Source organism: Microcebus murinus, chromosome 8 (genome assembly GCF_040939455.1).
Source record: "Microcebus murinus isolate Inina chromosome 8, M.murinus_Inina_mat1.0, whole genome shotgun sequence".
NCBI lineage: Eukaryota > Metazoa > Chordata > Mammalia > Primates > Cheirogaleidae > Microcebus > Microcebus murinus.
This window is the reverse complement of record NC_134111.1, coordinates 96,414,283-96,439,305: the sequence shown is the minus strand read 5'-3', so window position 1 is coordinate 96,439,305 and position 25,023 is coordinate 96,414,283. Positions and strand designations below refer to the sequence as shown.

At 33.4% G+C, this 25,023-nt stretch overlaps 1 protein-coding gene across 10 annotated transcripts in view; it reads right to left on the bottom strand.

Moving 5' to 3' along the window:
* AGFG1 (ArfGAP with FG repeats 1) overlaps nt 1–25,023 on the bottom strand; it is a 67,312-nt gene that overhangs the window by 10,851 nt on the left and 31,438 nt on the right. For 5 of the 10 annotated variants that reach the window (XM_076005997.1, XM_076005996.1, XM_012749431.3 and 2 more), the window contains exons 3-9: nt 15,804–15,919; nt 11,902–12,064; nt 10,967–11,120; nt 5,309–5,428; nt 4,564–4,635; nt 2,990–3,199; nt 1,735–1,915 (exon numbers count right to left, since the gene is read on the bottom strand). In XM_076005997.1, the coding sequence (XP_075862112.1) occupies nt 1,735–1,915; nt 2,990–3,199; nt 4,564–4,635; nt 5,309–5,428; nt 10,967–11,120; nt 11,902–12,064; nt 15,804–15,919 (1,016 nt within the window). The remainder of the gene's footprint in view (nt 1–1,734; nt 1,916–2,989; nt 3,200–4,563; nt 4,636–5,308; nt 5,429–10,966; nt 11,121–11,901; nt 12,065–15,803; nt 15,920–25,023) is intronic. The other 5 variants (XM_012749435.3, XM_012749437.3, XM_012749436.3 and 2 more) reach the window with 2 other exon arrangements.

The following is a 25,023-nucleotide window of genomic DNA, read 5'->3' as shown; positions in this document are numbered from 1 at the left end:
GGTAATCCTGAACATATCATGGTATAATAGCTCCTATATCAACACACAGAAAATTAAGAAGACATATTTAAGGGTAAAGATTTAATAAAATTAAAAACTGTTACTGCCCCATCAACAATATTCATAAAGAAAAACTGAATCAGGAATAGTCGTAAGTGGGCCGGGCGTGGTGGCTCACGCCTGTGTAATCCTAGCACTCTGGGAGGCCAGGGTGGGAGAATTACTCAAGGTCAGGAGTTAGAAAACAGCCTGAGCAAGAGCGAGACCCCTTCTCTACTAAAAATAGAAAGAAATCAATTGGCCAACTAAAAATATATAGAAAAAAATTAGCCAGGCATGGTGGCACATGCCTGTAGTCCCAGCTTCTCAGGAGGCTGAGGCAGAACGATTGCTTGATCCCAGGAGTTTGAGGTTGCTGTGAGCTAGGCTGACGCCATGGCACTCTAGCCTGGGAAACAGAGTGAGACTCTGTCTCAAAAAGAAAAAAAAAGAATTTTCGTAAGTAAAGCTGAATGTGTCCTCGTGAAGAATATAATGACTATTAGACTATTAGAAGACTACCGGTACAGTTTGGTCCCACTATCTTCATTCATGCTAAGGCATCAGCAAGTTCTATATGCCATCGTTTTTATGCCATCAATATAAATGTCAATTAATGAAAATGTAAATAATCTTAGAATTATTATGCAAAAAGTTTTAACCTAATAGACCCCCTGAAAGGATCTCAGGTAACCCCCCCCCATGGCTCACACTTCACAAACCACTAATGTATTGTAATGTAATATCAATAAATCATTTGTTATCTACAACTTATCAATGTTTCCAGAGTTTTTGGCCACTTTGCTATAGTCCACTATTATATATCTAATGTAGATAATACTAATAAAGCAAAAAATATATAAACCACCCAAATTTTTTTCTCTGGATTCAATTTTTCCCATCTGGCATATAGAAAATTATCAGAGAGCCCAAGCAGTTAGTGTTACAATTCTAACATTTCCCTCCAGAAAAGGTGCTAAAGGAAAACAAGCTACTAAGATAACAAACAAAAGCAGCAGATACAATCCACAGGAATGGGAAAGAGATGAATAAAACATTGTACAGGTAAATTACCCGTACTTCTGAGTCTGTTTCTTTAACTCTAAAATAAAGTTAAGACTAGAAGAGTTTTTTAAAAGTGTAATGTCCTTAAAATGTGTTAGACTTCCTAATGCCAAGAATTTCTTTATAACAGATATATTTGAACATACTAACAGAAGTGCCTATTTATAAATATGAGTATGACACTAAAGAGATATAGAACTGATGCGGGGCTTGAGTGCATACATTTCTAAAAATGTGTATTTATAACTAAAGCTACAACATGGCACTTTCATTGTTTAGTCTTTGTGACTGAAAACTGTATCTTGAAAGCATATAATTAGACTGCTAAATGGCTTCTCTACTGAGTACAATCTGTATGTAACTGTTCATTTGAGATGTGTACATATTCCTAAATACATTATAATGTTCAAGGAAGAAAAGTAACAAAAACTGATTCAATGAAAAGACAAAATTATGGCAATTATTTAAAGATTATATTTTAATTAGCAATTTCCTCAAATTAACAAAAATATTAAAAAATGTTTAAATTATGCCCCCAAATAGTCATTATTTAACCATATTATTATTTAGAGTGGACAAAAAAAAGGGTAAAAAAAAGGTAAAGCAGAAATGCTGGCTAAGACAAGGTACCTGCTAGCATTACTTGTGGAAGTATATGCATTACTGGAGGTGGCAGCAGAACTGAAAACGCTGTCTAGTTCTGCCAGGGCTGCATACTTGTCTGAAGATACACTTGCCTGACTGGGAACTGAAGCCACAGAACCAACAGGAGCTTTACCTGTGGTCCCAAAGCCACTCCCCTGATCACCACCTGTGAACAAACAAAACCAAATTACACTAAAAATTTTAAGTTACACTTTCAACTTATCAACCAGATTTGCCATGAAACACAGGTAAACCTAAAAACTGATTTGGAGCTAAGTGAATAAACAGACAGGATTCTAGAGTCTTAATCTAATAAATAATCTAGACAATGCTGGACAAGATTAGTTGTTATACATATCACTGTGGTAAAGACAATACTGTTTCCTTAACAAAAACTAAGATTCTGTATCAACATGTCTAGATTATATATAAAGAAGAAATTATCAAAGTGCTACAATAATATCTCCCAGATAGGTGGATCTCATTCAAATGAACAAAGAAAGTCATGAAGTGCTGGACTTAATGTGAACATATTATAAGTATCATTTTCCCAAGGTTCTCCATGAAAAAAATTAGAGATAGTAATAATAGGAAACATTTACTGAGCACTATGTGCTGGGCACTGTTCTAAATGCCTTATTTGCAATAATGTATAGAACACAACTCCATGAGTTCAATGCTATTATCATCCTCATTTTGGTGAGAAGAAAAACAGGCCCAGGAATAAAAATGCAGAATCCAGTCTAACACCAGAGCCCCACTGTTCACCACTGAAACAGACATTTTTAGAGGTTACTGGCTTTAAGACCAAAACCAGGCATAAAAATATACTATAAAAATCATGGATTTTAAAAAAGAAAAAACATCAAGATGTTAACAAAAATAGTTCAACATTAATATATTACAGAAACCACCAAATAAACCTCTAGCAGTCAGCTTCATTAATGAGATTTCTTGGCCTTTTATGGCCAGAGTAGTAAAGCAGGCTTTCTAAAACAAAATAAAATATTTTCTCAATTGTTTTCTTTTAAAACTGAAAGTTTACAAATTACTTTCTACATCTTCAGTTTTGTAGGTCCAAAATGTGCCAAGTAAATATTTTACTCAAAATGTTAGTGTGGACAAAATTTCTATACAAGAACCAAAAAAGCATAACATCCTCAGACTTTAATAAATACAAGCAAATTTAGAGTACTGTTTATTATACAAATTTGTATTTGTTTTGATTAAAGCTTAATACCTTGCCCAGCACTGAAGATATTGTCTAAATTAGCAAGTGCCGCATATTTGTCCGCTGTCTGTAAACCAGCTTTGTTCGTTGAAACTTTACTAACAGCTGATGCTGTCTGATGACTCTGGGAAGTATTGAAGGTTCCAAAATCAGCACTGGAGGATTTGGGGAAGTTATCAAAATGAGCAAAATTAGCATTTACTGATCCAGCACTTCCACCTGTAACAAAATAAACACAACACTTGAAATTTCTAAACTTTTCCCAATATCCTTTAGTTGACTATATAATTCTTTTTTCCTAAATTAAGTGTCCTATTAGCAATCCTACATCCTTAAAATCAATGACTGGCAAATGGCAGTGTGACTGTGACTTTTTTAGAATATATGAAACTAGATTTTCAAAGGCCTTGGCAACATGTAAAATAACAGGTTTCTATGTTTGTTATTTACCATATAGTGAAGAATGTCCTGTAGGGGAGTTAATTCCATACTACCTGGTATGAGATTCAGTTACTTTATGGAACATCCAGCTATATACTATGACCTTGTATTAGTTTTCCCTAAATAGACTGCAAACCAAGATACAAAGTATCCTACTTGGAGGATTCAAGTTTTTGTAGCTTCACAGCAACATGGTTTAAGCAAATCCCAGGAGTAGGGATCAACAATTTTGATGGTGTATTATTTTGATCCACAATTTCTTAAAAGACAGTTCTTGAGATTTAAACTTATTTTACTTGAAGAGCTATTATTTAATTCCATATAACAATTTAATGTACATACAATACCATGGTGTCTACAGTAAAATCATGCCCTACCTACCACACAGGTATAAAAATTATAGTCCATAATATATGATAGCAATCTTTGACTTATATTTATAAAGTACAATTCACCTAAGGATCACTATGGTACATACCCTGCTAAATCTCTGAAGTCTGCTCTTATTCTAGAGACTTCCTTAGAGTACTATCAAAAGACTAAAACCAATGGATCCTATACTTTTGAGATACTATTTATTTCTAAACCTTGGTTTCAGCAAGTACAAAATAATTATGTATAACCTGTCTAAGTTTCCAGACAGTTATATATTTAAGTGATAGCAAAGAAACTTAAAGATATTTTAAACACAGAATGGACACACCGCTATTTTTAAAAAACACAAACATTTTCTATCAATCATTTTTTTAGATATTCTAAAACAAGTATATACTGATAAAATCTCTTTCAGGAATTAAACTGGTTGTTTTCAATTAAAGCTAGTAATATATAATTGTATTTTTAAAAGGATGATCTGTTACAAGTAGCTGGCAAACAAAGTACATACTGAACTTTCAACATTTCTATAAAGAATTTTTATTTCAAATTATTAAAAATTATTAAACCAACTCACTCTTTTATTATATACTATTATGTTCTATAATTAACTCTTGAGTTTAGTAATAGAAAAGGGAGGGTAAAAGTAAGAGTTTATGAAGGGTTATCATTAAAGAATGATTAACAATCTATAATTGGAAAAACCCATGAAATATAGCAAAAACATACAAAGTAGTGAAAGATGCCTACTTGACAACAGAACTTACTGTGAGTAGCCTGGAGAGGAAAAGCTGAAGTAAATTCACCAAAACTGCAGCTAGATGAAAGCATTCTAAATGCTGGACAGCCAGAAATTATGTAAATGATGAATTTTAAAGAAAAAAAGAAAAGAAAATTGAAAGAAAAAGCTTTAAGACAATACACAGAGTTAAAAGTTGAAAGAAAAGTAATCACCCAAAGATCTAAATAAAGATTCAATGAGTTTCTGAAAACAGTACAGTTTATGAGAGTACTTGATGTTTAAAAACCAATTCCTGCACAGAAAGCTATTTCCAAGTTTGATTAAAGTCATCATTAAATAATCTACTCTTGACTAATAACATTTTAAGAAACTTCCCAAGCTCGTTGCCCTGAAAATTATTTACATTTTTAGTTCTATGGAAGCAGTCAATCAGATTCCTTTATTCAGAGGTATAATCAATATGTTCCATGAACCTAAAAAAACTTTTAGTACTTTAATGTCCCTGTACATGGGAGGTTTAAAAAAGATTCATGTGCAGGAAAAGGAGGGGAATGGATGTTGTCAATTAGACAACATACCAAAGAATGCAGAAAAACAAATGAACATAGAAAAATATAAAGAGTTCAGGTTTCCCCAGAGCTTTGTAAGATAGAACTATTTTAAAATCAGATAATTGTAGAATTTAAGTTTAGAGTAATCTTTCAAAAATACAAATAGAGTGTTTTGTTTTTTAAAGTAAACATTTAAGCGCCATACTAGAGAAGTTCTACCTGTAGTTTGGGGCTGAAAAGAAGAGTGACTTGCTGTGGGGAAACCTCCAAAATTACTCGAACCACTAGACTGTCCAAATGCATCAAAGTTTGCAAAATCTGCATTTGCAGAATTCTGAGCTGTAAATGGTAAGGAACAACATATGTTAATGAATATGAAAACTATAAATGAAAATACATGACAAATGAATTTAAGAATTTTATGAAAAGTTTCTACGTATGAAAATTTCACTTCATAGAGAATTCATTTAGAAATCAGATTTTAAACCCTACTAGCATTTAACCCAATTATAAGTAATTTACTAAAGAGTATACAGAAATTTCCAAAAACACTTTGTGCAATGATAAATTTGTACCCAATACCCTGTGAATGACCTCAAGAATAGTACTGTAAAAGTGACTCTATTAACAAAAGAAATTGAATTCATAGTAATAAATACATGCATTCCATTAAAGCAAAGATGTTCAATACATTCTGAAAAAAATCACTGATTTAAAATGGTAATCAGCTATGTGAATCTAAAAAGCTAAATATCTAAAATAACAGTACAAAGATGGTTTGATTACATAAATGAAATACTCTTTTTTTTTTAAATTTCCAAATATGTCTCACTATGGTCACATAAAAACAGAAAAAAAAAAACAAAAAAAAAACAACTTGAATGTTTAACCAGAACGTGATCACCAAATAAACTGAAGGTATTCACATTCTATTAGAAGCCTGCCATTTAACTCGTATTAAAATTTAAGAAACAATGAAAGCTAGTAGAAATAATAACGATTATACCTCATAATCAGAGGGAAAAAAAAACAAAAAACAAGTTGCATTTCCCAACTGGTCTTCAACCTAAGAGCAACATTCCAGACTTTCCTAAACTTTAACTATGTAAGTAAATAAAACAATTCACAAGTTTTTTTTAATAGGTCAAAACAGATGCTAGCTAAGAATTATATAGAAGATATGATGAGAAAAAGAAATAGTTGGTATGTGGGAAAGGGAAGGTTAAGTTCCAAGAATGAAAAGCATGTTCAGTGGATAGAGAAAGGTTAAAAGTCAGGGACACAGTAAAAAATAACCACTGCAAATTCTTTGCAGGCAATTCTACTTCTAGGAAGTTTTAGTAAAGAAATAATCTTGCAAATGAGTATGGCTATATCTAAAAGCTAGACAATGTGTCTTATATAATAAATGAGAAAATCAGAAACTCAAATGACCACCAATAAGCTATCATTTAAATATATATGTAGTCATTTAAAAATCACGTAAAAGAATATTTAATCCTATACAAAAATGTTTACATCAAAGTAAATAATATAAACAAGTTAATAAATTCCAGATATACTTTCATCTGCCAATTTTGTTAAACTAAATAATGGTACTAATAGTGTGCATAGAAAATTTGCATTTTAGTTAACTCTAATAGTATTTCAGATCAGTGTCATTTCTTTGTGTTTGCCTGAGGTTGCCATGCTTTTGCAATGTATTATGTATTCTACTTGTAAACAAACCAAAAAAAGTTACCAAACCAAAAAAAAAATAATAAAAAAGTTACTAGACAAAAACTTTTTCCACTAACAAAGCAACATATTTATCATTATTTTAGAAAGAAAATCAGGAAAAAGTTACAAACAAAAAATTCTTCCACTAACAAAGGAACATATTAAACATTATCTTAGGAAGAAAACCAGGGAAATGTGGGGCATTTTATGTAATTACTGTTTTGTATACATCTGAAAGGTCATTACAGTAAAGGAGAAAATGTACCTAAAGAAAATGTGCCCCTTTTAAGAAGTACCTCTGCCACTTTCCTTCCTGTGCTCTGAAATATGGGGTGCTACTCTACATATCACTGCTCCTACTTTTACTCTTGAAAACCCTTTTTAAACATATTTTCCCTATCTCTCAAACACCACACAGATGTACCTAAATTAAATGCTGCTTATTGCTTAACAATGTGATATATTTTCTGAATACCTTGTAATCATTTGTTACTGTTTTTACCTAGCATGACAAAATGCAATTTCTTTATATGTTAAAAACTTCCTTTTCAGAAAATAAAAATAATAGAAGAAATGCTAATGGATAAATGATAAATTAAAAAATGAATTTTTTGAGAAATAATTTTAGAAGAACTATCTATACAAGATTAAACAATACATAATACAGTTATCATTTAGTATTGCTGAAAATACAAGCAATCAGAAAATTACATCCTGATGTAAGTAACTATATAACGTTGGACAAGTCCTTCAATTCCTCTGGCTCTCCTAGTTCTCTAACAACAAAATGGGAGGGGGGGGGTGGTGGATTCACTACATGATTTGGACTTACAAACCCACCACTGTGATTCTATAACTTATGAGTGAACAGAAATAAAGTCTTTAAGGGTTTTGAAATACTAGGTTAAAAAGAAGAAAGTTCCACTAAAAGACATAAGTTCTAGGCCAAAATATGTAACATCTAGATAATATAACTATAAACCAAATGAACAGAGAACACAGTAGAGGAAGTTCTCAAATTTAGAGTTGGTTATACAGGTTGAACATTCCAAATCCAAACTATGAAATGCTCCAATATCAGAAATTTTATGAGCAATAACATGATGCTCAAAGGAAATGCTCACTGGAGCATTTAAGATTTCTAGATTTAGGATAATCAACTGGTAAAGTATGCATAATGCAAATATTCCAAAATTAAAAAAAAATCTGAAATCTGAAATACTTTTGGTCCCAAGCATTTCAGGTAAGGGATACTCAATCAGTATTCCAAAAGGCACTGGGGTTTTTTTATGGTTTTTTTTTTTAACAATTTATTGTACATTTGAGAACAACAAATGAAATACATTTGTCCCTTGTAGAAATGGGAATTAGGTCCCTAAGCTAATTTATAGCTTATATCTCAAAACATATATGAATGGGTAGTAGATAATAATATACAGTCTACTAGTACATTTAACTTATATTTGGAACATCATGGGGGAAATCTACATTTAACATGTTTCAAACACCATCAAAGAAAAAATCAGTTCAACACAAACTATTTGGTTAGTCAAGCCCATTTTTTATCACATTTATATTTTCCTAGTGTTTTCCAACCAAGCCCCAACACATCAATCAAATACTTACTTATTCAATATGGCAAGAAATGGCTTTGTAGTATTATACTTGTACCAGTTTTTTCTTCTAGGTACTGAATCTATTTGCTATCTTCAATAATTGGTTATAAGTGCTACAAAATGAAACTTTAGAAAACACAACTTTGAAAATTAAATTGTAATAAATTCAATAATACAGAAATTAATATCTGGACCCTTGAGCAATCTCTGTACAAAGAAATCCAAACTGAACAGAATGTGACAAAATAGTAAAGATGTTTCTTAAATAATATTTCAAAAAATACAAAGGAATCACTTCAGTTTGGAATTCAAGACACCAAGTTAATGAGACTGAGTCTTGCTGACAGTTGTCTTTCCTCTTCAGTGAGAAACAGATACTCATGAGAGGAAGATAAACAGAGAGACCATAGGAGGCAAACTGGGAGCCCTCAGCAAACTCCTCTGACAGATATGCTTTGAATCACGCATACAGTTTTAACATTTCCACATACATTTCCACACATATTTCCAGTATAAGTACAATGTATGCTTTTAGACTGTTGAAGCATAAATAAATAACTGTAAAAACTCAAAATAGTACCAAGCTGTTAGGAAATGAATCTTAAACCATTGGGGGATCTTAGTTAAGATCCAAAGATTAAAACAGAACAAAAACTACGATCTTTTTTGTTAAATGCATATCGGTATACATATAAATACACATACATAAGTGTGTGTGTGTATATGTGTGTGTGTGTAATATATAATACACACACACACATACATATATGGGGAAGATGTGAAAAAGAGAGAAAAGAGAAATAATATTTCGATGCTAAACCCTGTAAATGCAACACCTCATTTGAACCTATCACTTAGAAAGTTATCAAAGCCAATTAATAAAATAGAAAATTTAGAAATGTTAAGTAATTTGCCAAGGTATAGATAATAAGTGACAAAGTGGGCATTTGAAGCCAGGTTGTCCCAACTCCAAAGCCCACGTTTACACTACATTATGCCACTTCCCTGTCCATTAGACTGTTGCCATTACAATCAAGGAGAGACAAATGACTAAACCTACACTTCAATCATAAATTTTCAAATATTACCTAGGTAACTCTGCAAGGTTTATATACTTTTAAACAAACTAAAACTCCATGATTTGTAATTTCTGGTGAAGTGCATTAAATTCTTTTAACAAACATGTTAAATCTGTGAATGGGGGTGGGGTGCTGGTTGTTTAAACACTGTAAGAGTTATCAAAACAGAGTTACATCTTCAGGAACCAACCTGAAGGTGCTCCAAAAATGGGATAATCTGAGCACTAATAAGAATAATGACAATAAATTGGAATGTAGCAAATGTTTAAATCCATAAAGTCATAATGATACCAGGGGGAAAAAGTCACCACTGAAAATGCTAGTAAAATCAACTCATTATTCTGATATCTGACTGAAAAAAATAAACCATGTATTCTGACTTTCCTATACAAATCATGCCTCAGGATAATCAAAGATATTTAAGTAAGTATTTTATCTGATAAATGAAGGGATAAATTTAGAATATTATCATTTTATATAGTGAACCCAGACACTAAGCATCAACAGCTAACATTATAAAAAGAGAAGACAATCCAAAATTATGCGTCTCTTAAACCCTATTATAGTAGGCATGTTTCCTATCCACAACCCCCCCAGACATGAAGAAGTTGTAATTGATCAAGACTCTACATCTAACAACCAATTTACAAGAAATACAAAGAAGAGAGGAACTTGTTAAATGGTGCCGCAGTAGTGCAATCAACATATTCAGGCTACTGAAAGCCCTATAGGACAAATAACCTAGTTTCTTTAACAAAAAATTATACAGGAGATAAAAAGCGATGGAGGAAGAACTTATAGACTAAGACCAAAGAGACATATCTCACAATTGTAATGTATGGACCTTATTTGAAATCTGATTCAAATAAATTGTATGTATGTATGTGTGTATGTATATACATGTGGAAAAAATTTTTGGAATGAAAATTCAAATGCTGACTAATGAATTATTATTACAACTATTATTTAGGGTGTGCCAATACTACCATGGTTATGTTTAACAAAGAAAAACCCATCTGCTTTATAGAGATAGATACATAATATTTAAGCACAAACTAATACTCTGTCAAAAATTTGCTTCAAAAAAAAGTGAGTGGGTGGAATGACACATAAGATTGTCCATGAGTGGCTTAAAGATTGTATTATCTAGGTACTTTTGAATATCTGTAATTTTCCAAAATAAAGGGGCAAAAAAAATTATACATTAAAGCCTTCCCCATTTTTCTGTGGAAAGAGGTCATGTCAACAGCTGACATAAAATCAAACCTCCTCTGTGATTAAAAAGCACCACAGTTATGTGGTTCTCTATTATACATTAACAGTTAGGTGTGGGGAAAAAAGTTATGGGTAACCAAACAGCCTCAACAGAATATGTTTACATATACTTAAGTTTAATGAAGAATGGATGTTTCTTGGTGCTTCATACACAGCCTTGGCAAAAGCTTTTGGGAGAAAACACTTACCTGCATGACTGTTGAAATGTGCAAAGTTAGCAAAATTGGCAGTAGCTGTTGACTGAGGAGCTGGAGCAGCAAAGATGTCTGAGCCAAGATCACTCAAAAGGTCAAACTGCTTCTTTTCCTGCTGCTGCCCTTGAGAGCGACCTACAACTGGGGACTATAAACCACATATTATCTATATAGATTTTCCAAGTCAGATCTGCAAAATTTTAATAAAAAACTATCTTCAATACACCAAACTTGAAACACATTTACACAGGAAGAGTTACTGTACACTAACCTAACCCCTCTCTTCATTTTTTCACTCAAACTTTTTGGTAAACAGAGCAATTTATCCAGAAGCCCTAGTATGCGTTATTGAAAAGGGTAGGATTTTAATCCACGGTACTACACCTCAGAACCATTCTTGTATAGAGGTTGCAATGTAACACAGAAACAGATCTGTCACAACTCTGTCAACTGCGATGAAGCACAGAAGTACAAACTTTAGGTGCCAACTTATAAAAACACTTTTTTAGAATAAGGTATAATGCAAAGCCACCTGTGTTTCAATGTTAAACATGCTTCATAATCAGGCATGTAGGAAAATTTTACTGCTTAAGAAATCCCTTCCTGTAAAAGTACATCACAGAGGCTATACTGTTCTAACTGTCATGGTCACCAAAGATGCATGTTTTACTAATTGTATAATGTAGGACAGGTAGCTACACAGCAGCATTCCTGTATACCTTCAGAAAGCTGCAGAGAAGTCAAACTCATCACCAACAGCAAAAAGAACAAAATATACACATTTCAACCACTTAACCAATAATCTTTTAATGTATTATAAACCATGAGGACATAATGCTACTGGCGTACAAGAATTAAAGATTTATCAAATTCTTGATACTCAATCCCCCTTAAGTAGAAGTTCCTACAAAGATTTAAAGACTACTCACCTGACTAGGTGTGCCCTTATTTAAGTGCAGTGCTGGTGCAGAATCTCCTAAAAGAGATTTCAGTGGTTTGACCTCAGGTGTGCTGCTTGTGCTACTGGCAGAGGACCCTGAAATAGATGCATGAACTGATGCCACCACTTTGGCTTGTTCTGGCGGGACATACCTAAAACATGTGAAAATCCGTTAACTAAGAAAACTGTAGGGAATTCTATACTAAAAAATATGTTCAATTCTAATTTTGTAAAAGATTGCTTCAACATTAATCTTATCTAAAAACCCTCTCACTCAGAATTGATGTCTTAAGACTACACTTAATTGAAATACTCAGAAAGAGTAATAAAGACTAATCACCAAATGTGTTTCAATTATTTACTTATGATTTTTTTAAGATAATAAATACAATATAATTGCTTTTTTTAAACCACAAAGGACCTACAGTTAATCATCACGATGAGTAGTGAATACTGTACTTTAATTTTTAAAAACAAAAATATCTTACGAGCATAAATAACATTCAGAAACAGATCAGATGGTAGGGAAACATTTATTATAGTTAATAGCTTAAAATATAAAGGCCTATTATATTAATAAGAATAATCTTCACTGCTTCACGATCAGCAAAAAAAACCCGTATCTATAAGATCAACAATGCCATTTTAAAATGGACAGAAGAAGCAATCGTAGGAGATAGAGAAATGAAAACACTTATAAGCTAACAAATGCAATTTAAGGTTTCAATCACATTTGATCTGAGTGTGAACTTTACAGATGTTCTATTGCTATCTACAGAAATATATAAATAGGTATGTTCTGTGCCCACCCCAGAAGCAGCAATTCTAGAAACTTATCCTTAAGTATTGGATGGGTATACACAGATACATGTACACATGGATGTTACCATAGTATCTATAATTTAAAAAAAAAACCTGGGAAATAAACCCAAATCTATCAGGAGAAAAATATTTAAAGGGGCTATGTTAAACTTTGTATAATATAATACTACATAGCTACTCAGCTTTGATGAGGAAAGATGCCCATAAAACTTTACAGGTCTTTCAGGTTTGATCTCAGTCTTGTAAATACAGGATTCATGGGAACAGGGAGCGAAGGAAGGAAAGAGAGGTAGTAAGGATATAATGCCCAAATATCATCAATGCTAAGTAGGATTATGTGACAGCCTATTGCTCTCTATAATTCTGAGTTTTCTCCTACCCTCCTTATGACTCCCCATATCAAGCAGGTGGAGCAAGTAGAAAAACAAGAATGGTTAAGACCATCTAGTCCAAGACACAGTTGAAATCCCAGCTCTACCACTCAATGTCTATAAAACCTTGGGCAAACTACTTCAACTCTTCACGCTTCCATTTTTCCATCTATAAAATGGAGATAGGGTTGTTGTGAGGCTTAAACAAGTTAACATTTGTAAACACAATTCTTGGTACAGACTTTAACTACATAAATGTTAGCTGTTATCAAACTACATAATAATCACAAATAATAAAATTGCTCTTCTTCAACAAATGGGAAAAGGACAAGAGATATGAGAACGAATATACGAAATTATGCTTTCCCATAATTTGGCATACCACTGATGACATAAATTCTTTAGTATTGCCAAGTCTTATCAAAAGATAAAACCAGGTAATAGTTATTGGTTCAGAAGATTCATCTGACAAAGGAGCTAATCTTATATAAGATAGGAAGTGATTTTAAGAACTAGTCAAAAGAACAATTTCAAAATCCCATTGGATGACAATACCATCAGTACTATTAAATGTAGTTTCCCTACAGTGAGTAATTTAGGGAGACAACATTTGGATATTGCCTATACCATGTTAAAAACCCATTTCATTGCTTCCTAGATAAATGTTATAGGTGTGCAGGAGTTTTGATTAAAAATGTACAGGTCCTGGCTCTCTTCAATGATGGTCACCCCCCCCCATTAACCACTTAAAGGTTTGTATCCTGTTTCTCAGGAAAGGAACATTTAAAACAAATTATAATTATTAGAGGCTTCTAGTTATTTGGGTTATAGTTTGAATTAATAATATATTAACTGAGGCTGGACGCAGTGGCTCACGCCTGTAATCTTAGTACTTTGGGAGGCCAAGGCGGGTGGATCGCTCAAGGTCAGGAGTTCAAAACCAGCCTGAGCAAGAGCAAGACCCCGGTCTATACTAAAAATAGAAAGAAATTAATTGGCCAACTAAAAATATACATAGAAAAAGAAATTAGCCGGGCATCGTGGCATATGCCTATAGTCCCAGCTACTCCGGAGGCTGAGGCAGAAGGCTTGCTTGAGCCCAAGAGTTTGAGGTTGCTGTGAGCTAGGCTGACGCCAGGACACTTTAGCCCCAGAAACAGAGTGAGACTCTGTCTAAATAAATAAATAAATAAATATTAATTGTTATAAATGTGATCTATGGTTTTAATTCTATCAACTGTTACTCACACTTATTTTTCTCTTGATAGCTAGAGCTAACCTATCTAAAATCCCAGCTAAGCCCTAATCAAACTGACTTTTTCAACTGGTAAAAGTAACACAACAGAGAAAACCAAAAATTATGTTAGGCTTATGCAAGGAGAACAGAATTATCTACAAGACAGAAGGTCTAGTAAATTAAGAATTAAAATGGTAAAAGGAATATTATACTTATCACTTTAAAAGAATCATTTATGCTACTATGTTGTACTATTATAATATATAATTATTATAATGTACTGTATTATAAAAATCATCTTACCTTCTAATAGTTTTTTCCCTCCTAAACATAAATTTCACTGCTGTATTTTTATCTATATTCATTCCTAATATCTCTCTAGTGCAGCTGCATATAGCCCTGGCTGATCTTGTCTCACAAAACAGTCTATTTTAGAGAGTAATAGAAATATAAATTTTGACGGAGAAGTCAGAGCTAACATGCTCACTGAGTAAGACCTCTCTCCCACAAACCACAGCCAAGTGTTCCCTCAAGACCAAAATAGGCTCTGAATATATCATTCTCTGGGTTATAATACATTTCCTTGGGGAAATAAGAGGTTGTTTACTTCCCCATTATCTATTCTCTCTATTTGTGACTCTCTGACCCATCTTCTTAACCTCTCAAGAAGTAAACATACACTGTTCAATACTGATAAAGAAACAACCAAAAGATTTCATAATTAATAAGTCTGAGATATATTTCAATTATGCTCATATAGCTAAAAATGAAGAGCCCAACTTAGCTGAACATTAGCTCTATGGATACAGTCTCTGCTCTGCTTTAGGGGCTAACTATATGTATAACTTGTTGGAATTATTTTTAAAAAATTAATATCTGACAGATTTAGTTAGGGGGAATATCAAGAAACCCTTCTTAACCACGTAGTAAACTGATTTGTTAGGTGGGAAGTAAGGGATATTTTGAATGAAAACTTACTGCAAGATACAATTAAGTTATTACTACACCAGAGCTTCAGCATAATGCGTTGTATATAGAAGATACTACTTAATAAATATTTGGTAAGTGAACAAAGATTTAAAAGGAGGCTTTGTAGGTCTAAAAATCTCTACAGAAGATAACAGGACTATGAAGGGTTAGAAGGAAGGACCCCTAACTTTTTAAAAATGGTAGAAGGCCTGATAAATACAGTAAAAAGGCTGCTGCTAGGCAGATGAGTTAAGATAAAGCAGAAGTTTCGCAGCAGCCCTGTTTGAGAAAAAAGAAAAAGATAAAGTAGGAAGTAAATGTTTTTGGTAACCAAATCCAATAAAAAGCCAAAGGATAACGCATGTCTACCTACCTATCTCCCTATTTAGTTCCTTCCTTCCTGCCTTCTGTCCTTCATTGTGTCAGACTAACCTTACCTATAATTAATGTGATTTTGGGAGGCTTTACTCTAAATACAAACTATTCACTCACCATCTTTTCTTTTCATATTTCTCTTGTAGAAACTCTTTCACTTTTTGTGGATCCCTGAAGTCTGGAATTGCTGAAGATCTATCATCAAATAATCCTAGCCAAATCTGTTTACAGACCTTGGAAAAGAATTAAAAAAAAAAAGTGTTAAATTCAGTATCTTCACTTAATGAAATTTTAAGGAAAAATTATTTCTCCAGAAAACTAATCTACTTAGTAATTTTAATGATATTGCTTTCAATGTGGATATTTATTATAATCAGAAATAAAGGGACTAAATTTATTTTAATATCTTGTAGAATGCAGTAAAATTTGCAACAGAATCATAAGGAAAAGTACTTCATAGGGAAATGAATAGTGAAACGGGATTTGAGAGGACCTGGGTTTTTCTGTGGTCTCGGCATGATCATAAATTATAAACTATTAGTGAAGTCATGTAACCTGTATGAATCTCAATTGCCTTACCCATAAAAGAGAAACTGAACCTCTGTTTTATGGGTAAGGGCAATTTTACAGGCCCTTTAACAAGTTAAAAAAATAAATTAATAAAAAATCAGAAGTAGCAGAATCATAAATAATTTCTATTAAAGTATAACAATAAACACAAATACAAGGCAGATACAACTCTAGCTTTATAGTCTCCTGTGCTTTTTCTGTCCAATAGCTTAAAAAATTGGATTTTCTAACTTTTTAGAAAAATCAGAAGAGAAATAAAGTGATGCACACCTGAAACAGGACACAAAGCACAAAATAAAGAAAAAATACTGATAAAGTGACTTCATCAAAATTAAAAATGTTTGCTCTACGAAAAAAAGAGAGAAAAAAATATAGAAAGGTAAGCCACCAATGGATAAGAAGTATTTGCAAAATATGTAAGAACTTGAAATAATTTGAATCCAGAATATATAACGAAATTCTACAACTCAATCACCAAAAAGACAGATAATCCAATACTTTTTTTAAAGAGGTGGCAAAACATTTGGACAGATACTTCACCAAAGAAGACATAAGCAGCCCACCAACTTTAGTCACGTAGAAAATACAAATTAAAATGACAGTGAGACCTCACAACATAGACACTCATATATTTTTAGAAAAGATAAAAATAAAGAGTGACCACACCATGTGTTGGTTACAATATGGTGCAACTGGAACTGGAGCATGTAAGTGGTACAACTACTTTGGAAAACAGACAGTTTCTTAAAAGTTAAACATAATCTAGCATATAAGCCAGCCATTCTACTTCTAGGTATTTACCCAAGAAAAACTAAAGTGCTTTTCCACACTCAGATTGTACACAAATATTTGTAGCAGCTTTACTGACAATAACCCCAAACTGGAAATAACTCAAATGTCCATAAACAGAAGAATGGATAAACCAATAGTGAAATATCCAAAATAAGACATTATTCAGCAATGAAAAGGAAATATTGCTGCAAGAAACAACATGAATAAACCTCTGTGGGGAGTTAGTTATATTCCCAGTAAAAATTGGGTCTCTTAGGTAGGGGTCATAAAAGATAAGAAAATAATAAAATAGCAAAATAAAAAAATATTAGAGATGAAGGTATAATTTTATAGATTTATATAAAGAAAAAGTAAAGTGGGAGTATTTGGGGGACTCCACAATATTTTTGTCAATTGTGAAGTTTTATATAGGTATTTATAGGTATAGACATTGGTTGTCAAGGGTAATAGATTAATATAATAATAGATAGTTTATTTTAGGTTAAAAGTTTTTTAAAAGGCTTGTATAGATTTTTTAAAATTAATTTTATGTGAATAAATGGTTACAAAAATTTTTAAAGACAAATTTTTAAGTTTCAAGATATAGTTATCCCTTAATAGAAAGGTTACACAGAGATATAGTGGCTCCATGCTTTTTATTTGGTTATTGTGGATGGAGACAAGAAGTTACAAGTCAAGTAGGAACTGTTTTTTGGGCTAATTGTTTTTAGTCACAGGTGTTTGTTTCTTGGTTGAGTACTCTTTGATCAGCTCTTATCCCTTGGCTCCATGTAGACATGCTCTGTCATTTAAAGGAGGCAAAAACCACAGGTTTGAGACTGCAGTGTCACCCTGCAAAGCAGCTGCTGAAGGACTTTTGAGACACCCTCTAGAGGGGGACAGTCTTTGATATGTAAACTAACATGTTCACATATTTCTTTAGGCCAAGGCCTTGCAAAACTCCTGAGATAATTTCTGTCTTTAATATGACAATATTAATTTATGGAGCTACAAACCTCAAGATCATTATATTGAGGGAAGTCTGCCTCCCCCAAAAGTATACATTGTATAATTCTATTCGTTTTAAATTTCAAAAAACATAAACTTATCTATAGCAATAAAATGTGGATCAGTGGATTCATTACAAAGGGGCACAGGGAAACTCTTGAGGATAATGAAAATGTATGTTATCTTGTTACTGTGGTGGTGGTTTCATGGTATATACAAGTCAAACTTGCCAGATTGTGCACTTTAAACATGCACAAGTTACTGTAATCAAGTATTCTTCAGTAAAATTATCAAAAACAAGTCCATGATTTTCCCAAATTATATTATTTTAAAGAATAACCAATTATGACACTGTGAAGAGAACACAGTATCTGGTTTCAAAGAGCCCAACAAATATTTAAGAAATGAGAGAAGGAAAAGCATCCTTCTCAATTTTACCTGCTCAGTACTGAACTGGGTAAGGGAGAAATAAGAGATAAGAGGAAGGACAGAAAATACCAGAGGAAGAACAAACAAGTTCCAAAACAACATTTCTTTTGGTTCCCTTCTATTCCAGTGCAGATAAACTCATAAGGCAGAAACAGCTGACACATGTAAGGCCTAGGTTAAGGCACAATCCCATGATAAAAATATTTTTGTGGCAAAGTCTGACAAGTACAGTCATTCCGGAATAGTAATACAACTTACTGCCAGAAATACTATGAATCTTGAAGAGGCCCAGTTGTCCAATAAATATTTAGCCACTTAGAAACAACTACATAAGACTCTCCTTAAGCAGAAACTTAACTAACAATTCTTCCAAAATATAATTTTTAAAGATTCTGTGGCTTTACAATTACATTCATAAAGAGAGGACTGGAAGTTTCTAATTTTTCTATTCTAAAATTTCTCAAATGAGAAAACGAGACATGGTTGTGATCCACCCAAAGCCATAAACCTATTAACTGTAACTGATAAAATTAGTTAAGGACACTTTGTAACATTTAGTCTCTGCATTCCAAAACCCGTACTAACTACCATTATACAACTTTTAAAACTAAAAATAAATGAATAAATAATAAGCATACAAATAAATAAATGAAGGAGATGGGCTGACTGCAGACAGATCACAGAGTTTCCATCTTGGCACTCATAATGGTAATACATGGCTAAGATAGAGGGCTTAATGGTAAACTTTATAGATATTTGATTCACACAAAATTCTGTACTAACTATTGTGGTTCTGTTCCTGCTCTCTGACAGGTCAGACTGGTAGAGAAAGTCATTAAAAATAGCTGATTGGGTCCACTACAAATTCATGCTTTCTCACTGTCGAAGTTCCTCAATGTTATCAATCAGCTCTAATTTCCTACTATGTTTGTTACCCCACAGCAGCTATTTCCTATGTGGCTCTAAATCCTATATATTCCTGACACTTTGGGCAGTTGAATTCTTTCTCAAGTGGCTCTCAAAATGTGATTCCCCAATTCCCTGGATGAGTTAGCATCACTGTTACCTAAGAACTTGTTGGGAATGAAAATTTTCAGGAGCCATCAAAGACCTATGAATTCGGTACCTCTAGGTGATACCCAGCACTGTTTTACCAAGCCCTCCAGGTTACTCTGAAGTAGGCTAAAGTCTGAAAACCAATGCTTCAGTAAAATCTAGGCCAATGAACTTTCTACCCATAATTTTATTCATCCCTCCTTGTCCCTGTACCAGAACATCAGATATAGTTAGAAAGGTAGATAGATTCAGACTATATATAGTTTTTGGCATTTCCCAAATTTAGCCGGTGAACCTGTTATTGGGCAAGATTCATTTAACAGAGCCAGCATTCCAGTGACACACCTAGGGAAACATCAGTGTCTATCTTCTTATGACCTACTCACATTTTAGTCCCTGAAAAGTTGGCTTTTGCTCCCAACATTCTACTAAAATTGCTCTGTTTTGGGCTTGTACATTTGCTAATAGCAAGGAGAGTATAAAGTCTCTTTTCTAGCTTTTTGTTTTTTAGTAAAATAAACACCATCAACTTAAAAGGGAAGGTTTTTCAAGGTTTGAAGAAGAAGAGTGAATCAACTAAGACTGCAGATAGCACTGAAGACTTGTGGCCACAAATAGTTTTAAAGTGAAACTAGTCAGAAGAGTAGGTTTTTCTCTGGCCTCATCTGGCTGTTTAGGTACAAAGTAGGTAGAACGTTGGCTTTAATCAGGTAGAATATGTCAGGGGTTGAAAGCGGTTGTTATAACAATACATCATGTATCTAAGCTAGGTTAATAAAAATGAAGACATGATGAGGGTGAAAAGGAATGGAGGTCAGTGACATGGAATTCCTGATGACTATCCCAAAATTGTTGGAGTTGGGTATTAGAGAGAATAAGCTGGGAAGAGAGATCAGTGGTGGTCACAGAATTGGATGCTTGAAACTGAAATCTAAGAAATGATATAGTTATCAATAAATAAAAAGTCTAAAATGGTATGAAGGATCACTGGAGAGACGAGATCAAGGAATTCAAGAGGCCACAGGGATTATTTATGTGGATACTGGGACTGCCAAAATGGTGAACATTCCTGGAAAAAAAGATAGTATTTAAGGTGCTAAAATCTAAAATAAATGAGGGGGACTGATTGGTATGATTGCAACAAGAAGACACAACAGGTGATAAAATCTACTGACATGAGAAGCACAGGGGTGGGGCACTACAAACAGCACTGAGGAGCAAGAACAACACCTACTAAAAGCCATCATTTGCAAGGGCTGAACACATAATGGAATTAGTTGTGAGGATCTCTTTGACAGGAGGTAGATAATCAGTTCTAAGTATGGAAGGAGGTGGTGGTTGTGGTAGTTAATGAGCCTGGACTAAGGAATCAGTGTGCCTAAGTTAGAATTTGAATTCTGTTAGCAGTCTGACTTGAGCAAGTTAATTTTTCTTCATCTGTAAACTACAAATAATAATAAAACCTACCACAGGGAGGTTGAGTGGGTTTAATGAGTTAATATATGTTTTACACTGAGAAGAGGCATACATAGTGATTTCAAATAGTAATAGCTATATTACTTTTGGGCCTGGTCCCTTAAGTGGTTTGTAGTGGTGAGTTATGGAGAGATGAGATAAGCAAAGACTGTCTCACCAGAACACAGGAAATGGTGGGTTTCTATTGCAGACACAGAACACAGGAAATAGTGGGTTTCTGCTGCAAACAGAATCAAAGCAGCTTTGATAGAACACTCTCCCTCCTCTTCTAGAACTCTTACCTCTTGCAAGAAACTCAATTCAATCTGCCTTGTATTAGAACCATCGAGCATGTGTCTCATTTACTTCTGGATTCCCCATAATGCTTAAAGCAAAGGGTTGTGCCATATTAAGTGTTCAATAAACAGATTGATAATACTCAAAACCAGATCTTAAGGAGGAATTAAAAATAAAATCACACCAGCCAACAGAATAAATTCATGAAATTGTCAAGAGTGATTTTTTCCTTATTCTAGTGCTAATATACTTTAGAATTACAATAATAGCCACTGACAGAATCTAAAATATTTTTAAGCATGTTTTTACCAGTCAGGGTTGCCATAAGGAAAGAGATAGCACACTCAATTTGGGTAATTTGAAGAAAGTTTAATAAGGAGACTATTACAAAGCATAGGTAGGCTGTAATGAAATCACAAGTGAGAATGTAGTATCCCAGGGTTAGTAACAGCAGGGGCCTACTACTACCCAGGCAGGAAAGGCACAAAGAAAGAGGTCAGTAAAACCTTAAAACAAATAGGGCTGCCTGATAGGAACTGCAAACTTCCAATGGAAGGATGCAGCCAGGCTGCAGAAATCCCACAGGAAGAAGTCAAGAAAGTAAATATTCTAACCTCTCTCCTTCTTTATTTGGATCTATTGACAAGGTTCCCTATCAGCTGATCCCAACCAGAAGCCAGGGGACAAGGGAGCCCAACTATATTATCTGGACAGACCAGCTGCCTGGAGCCAGAGCATTGTAAAGACCAGAGCTAGAAGGACAGTTGGAAGCTATCCAGCACAGTACCCAAATCAGAATAATTCTATATACAGGGCAAGCAATTTAATAAACTCGATTATGAATACCAAAAATAGGAAACTTCATGCTCATTCCCAATTACTCGTATATAAAAAAGGAAAGGCAAGAAACAGTGTTACATAAGGCTTGAGAAAGAATAGGTGAGAGTAGAGATCACATATTATAGCTTTGTAATCCTTTCAGTGACAGCAAAATAGACAGTGAAGGAGCTTAGGAAATTTCATGCCAAAATATGACTCCTTGGTATAAAGAGTATTTTGGATTAAAGGCCCTTAGAGATCAACAGACCTTCGAAGGGGCTTTCCCTCTATCTGCATAAACCAGACCGACCCACCAAAAGAACAATGGTCTTCCCTTCTCTTTCCTGTTATCTCATTATATTGTAGAAAAAAAAGATCAAGAAAGCAACCAGAACTGACCCAAATCATTTTAAATATAATACCTATCTCTCAAGGTTAACCTGCAATGAGAATCATTTCCAAGTCAATCTGCTTCTCCCATCCATTCATTCTCCCTACCAACCATTTATTCCCCTTAAACAGAATTATCTATATTCCTCATCTCTCCTTCCCCTCTAAAAGGCAGGTATAAAAATGTCTGAATCCCATTGGGATATTGGGTAATAACTCTGTGATTCTTCTCGAGAGCACGGTAAATAAACATCTTTTCTTATTAACCTGCTTTAATTGTGAGTTGATCTTTCAGTGAACTTTTGGGGGAAAGAAGTTTTCTCCTCATCCCTACCACAGTCACCTTTATTCAGACTAAACTTTATTTTCATAAAAAGGATAAAAAGAATAAACAATGTGAAATGATTCTGCCTGCAATCTCTAAGAAGAAAGATATAAGAATAAGGAAAGTACAGATGCTCTGGAATTAGAGAATCTTTTTTCCTTAAGCCAATCAACATACATCCAACCAGATTTCAGACTTTTTTTGTCCTTTCTCTCCTTAGTAGAGATGGAGGATACTGTCTCCTTTGTATGTAAGATATAATCACAGCATTTAATAATACTGCCCATAAAACACAGGAATAAATAATTGGAGAGTTAAAAAATTGAAAAATCTCACAAATAAGTAACTAATACCCACTTTTGAAAGCAGAAAAACAGATTAACAAACAGAAAATAGTTATCATGAACCGATACAAAATTCTATCACCAACATATTATTTTACCCTAAAATGAAGAAACAAGGGAGAAAAAGTCCACAATCAAAAATGATCTCAAATATATAACACGACTCAAGTAAAATACTGGAAAAACAGCTACATTACCACCATTTCCTATAACTATCCAGCCTACATTAGCATGACTGTGCTAATATTTCTAGACTACCATCTGATTGGTATTTCTCAGTGATGGTATATCTCAACAATACATAAATTAAATGATACCTGCAGAAACTAAAACAAGAGAAACTGATAATCCTGCATTTATATACCTTCTTAGGAACTACATAGCATATTCCATTTTAACATTTGGTTTTATAAAAAGTGCTCAAAAAGAATTAGAACATAAGCAACTTAGTTACTAAAAATAGGTACACAAGTCATAGTGCAGATCACTGAGATATAAGTGCCTTTATAAACCAGCCACATAAATGGACAGGTAAGAGAATATCAGATTTGTGAGATATTAAATCCAACTTATTTATCCTAACTTATCCAAAATTTGGATAAGTTATCCTAAATTTGTTTTTATTTACTTTATTTAGGAATAACTACCTTATAATGGCTTCCTTAAGAATCACATCCTTCATCATGGCCTACTAGGCCCAACAGAATCTGACCTTTGATTTAACTCCCCAAACTAATCTTACATCATCACTCTTTCCAGCCACACTGGCCTTAGAACGTCTTCCCTGAGCATGCAATCCAAAGGGACAATAACCCCCACACCAAATCCCAGATATATACTCTCACATTATTTACTTTCATACCCTTTATCTCACAATTTTCAAATTAAATTTCATGAAGCAGGAAGCTCCTCTCTGATTCAACACTGTTTGTATGCTCAATACCTGATACGTAATAGGCACTTAATATGTGGTACATGAGTGAAAGCAACTTCCTTAATAGCCCTGAAATGTATGCACAATAGAAATTATCTTTTTTCTTTTGTTCTGTCTAAAATGTACATGCTGACTGAGAACATTTAGCTTCCCAACTTATGCAGAAATAACAAATTCACTTATCCAACCTCTCATACCATGTATAGGCCAGGGATCAGCAAACTGGGCTAAATCTGGGCCAGTGTGTATAAAGTTTTCTTGGAACACAGCCATGCCATCTTGCTTACCTATTGTCTATGACTGCTTTCAGCTACATCAGCATTGAATAATTGCAACAAAGACCTCATGGCTCCCAAAAAGCCTAAAATATTTACTATCTAAACCCTTCAAGGAAAAAGTCTGCCAACCAGTAACAATTTAAATAGGATAATAAAAAACTGTTTTAAAGGCAGGTATTACAATGTGCACAGAGAATAACAGAATATGCCACAAATGGGCATAAAATGAAGGAAGTCTTTCCCTGAAGGAAAAATTTTCCAAGAGCAAGGACTATCTAAAGAGCTAATTTAATATACCAATTCACTTGAGATATAGGAAAAAGGTACCAAAGTAAGTTTTGGTGAAAGATTAATAGGTATTTAACACTTGTTTTGTAAATAACTGTTGAATACAAAAAGAGAAAAAATAAATTTGGAAAGGGATTAGGAAAGATCACAAAATAAATTAAAAGAAAGAAGCAAATATTTAGAACACTAGAAAGAAATGAAATGCAATGGAAATTGTTAGTTAGAAAACTTACTTCAAGTATCTGTGGGTTGTAAAGGAGACCAATAACTGTAACTCAGACCTAATGTAAAGACTTAGTAGAAGGCAGTATATACAACTCACAGCACATTTCCATAACTTATTACACTTAAAAACTCACAGACTTAATATCAG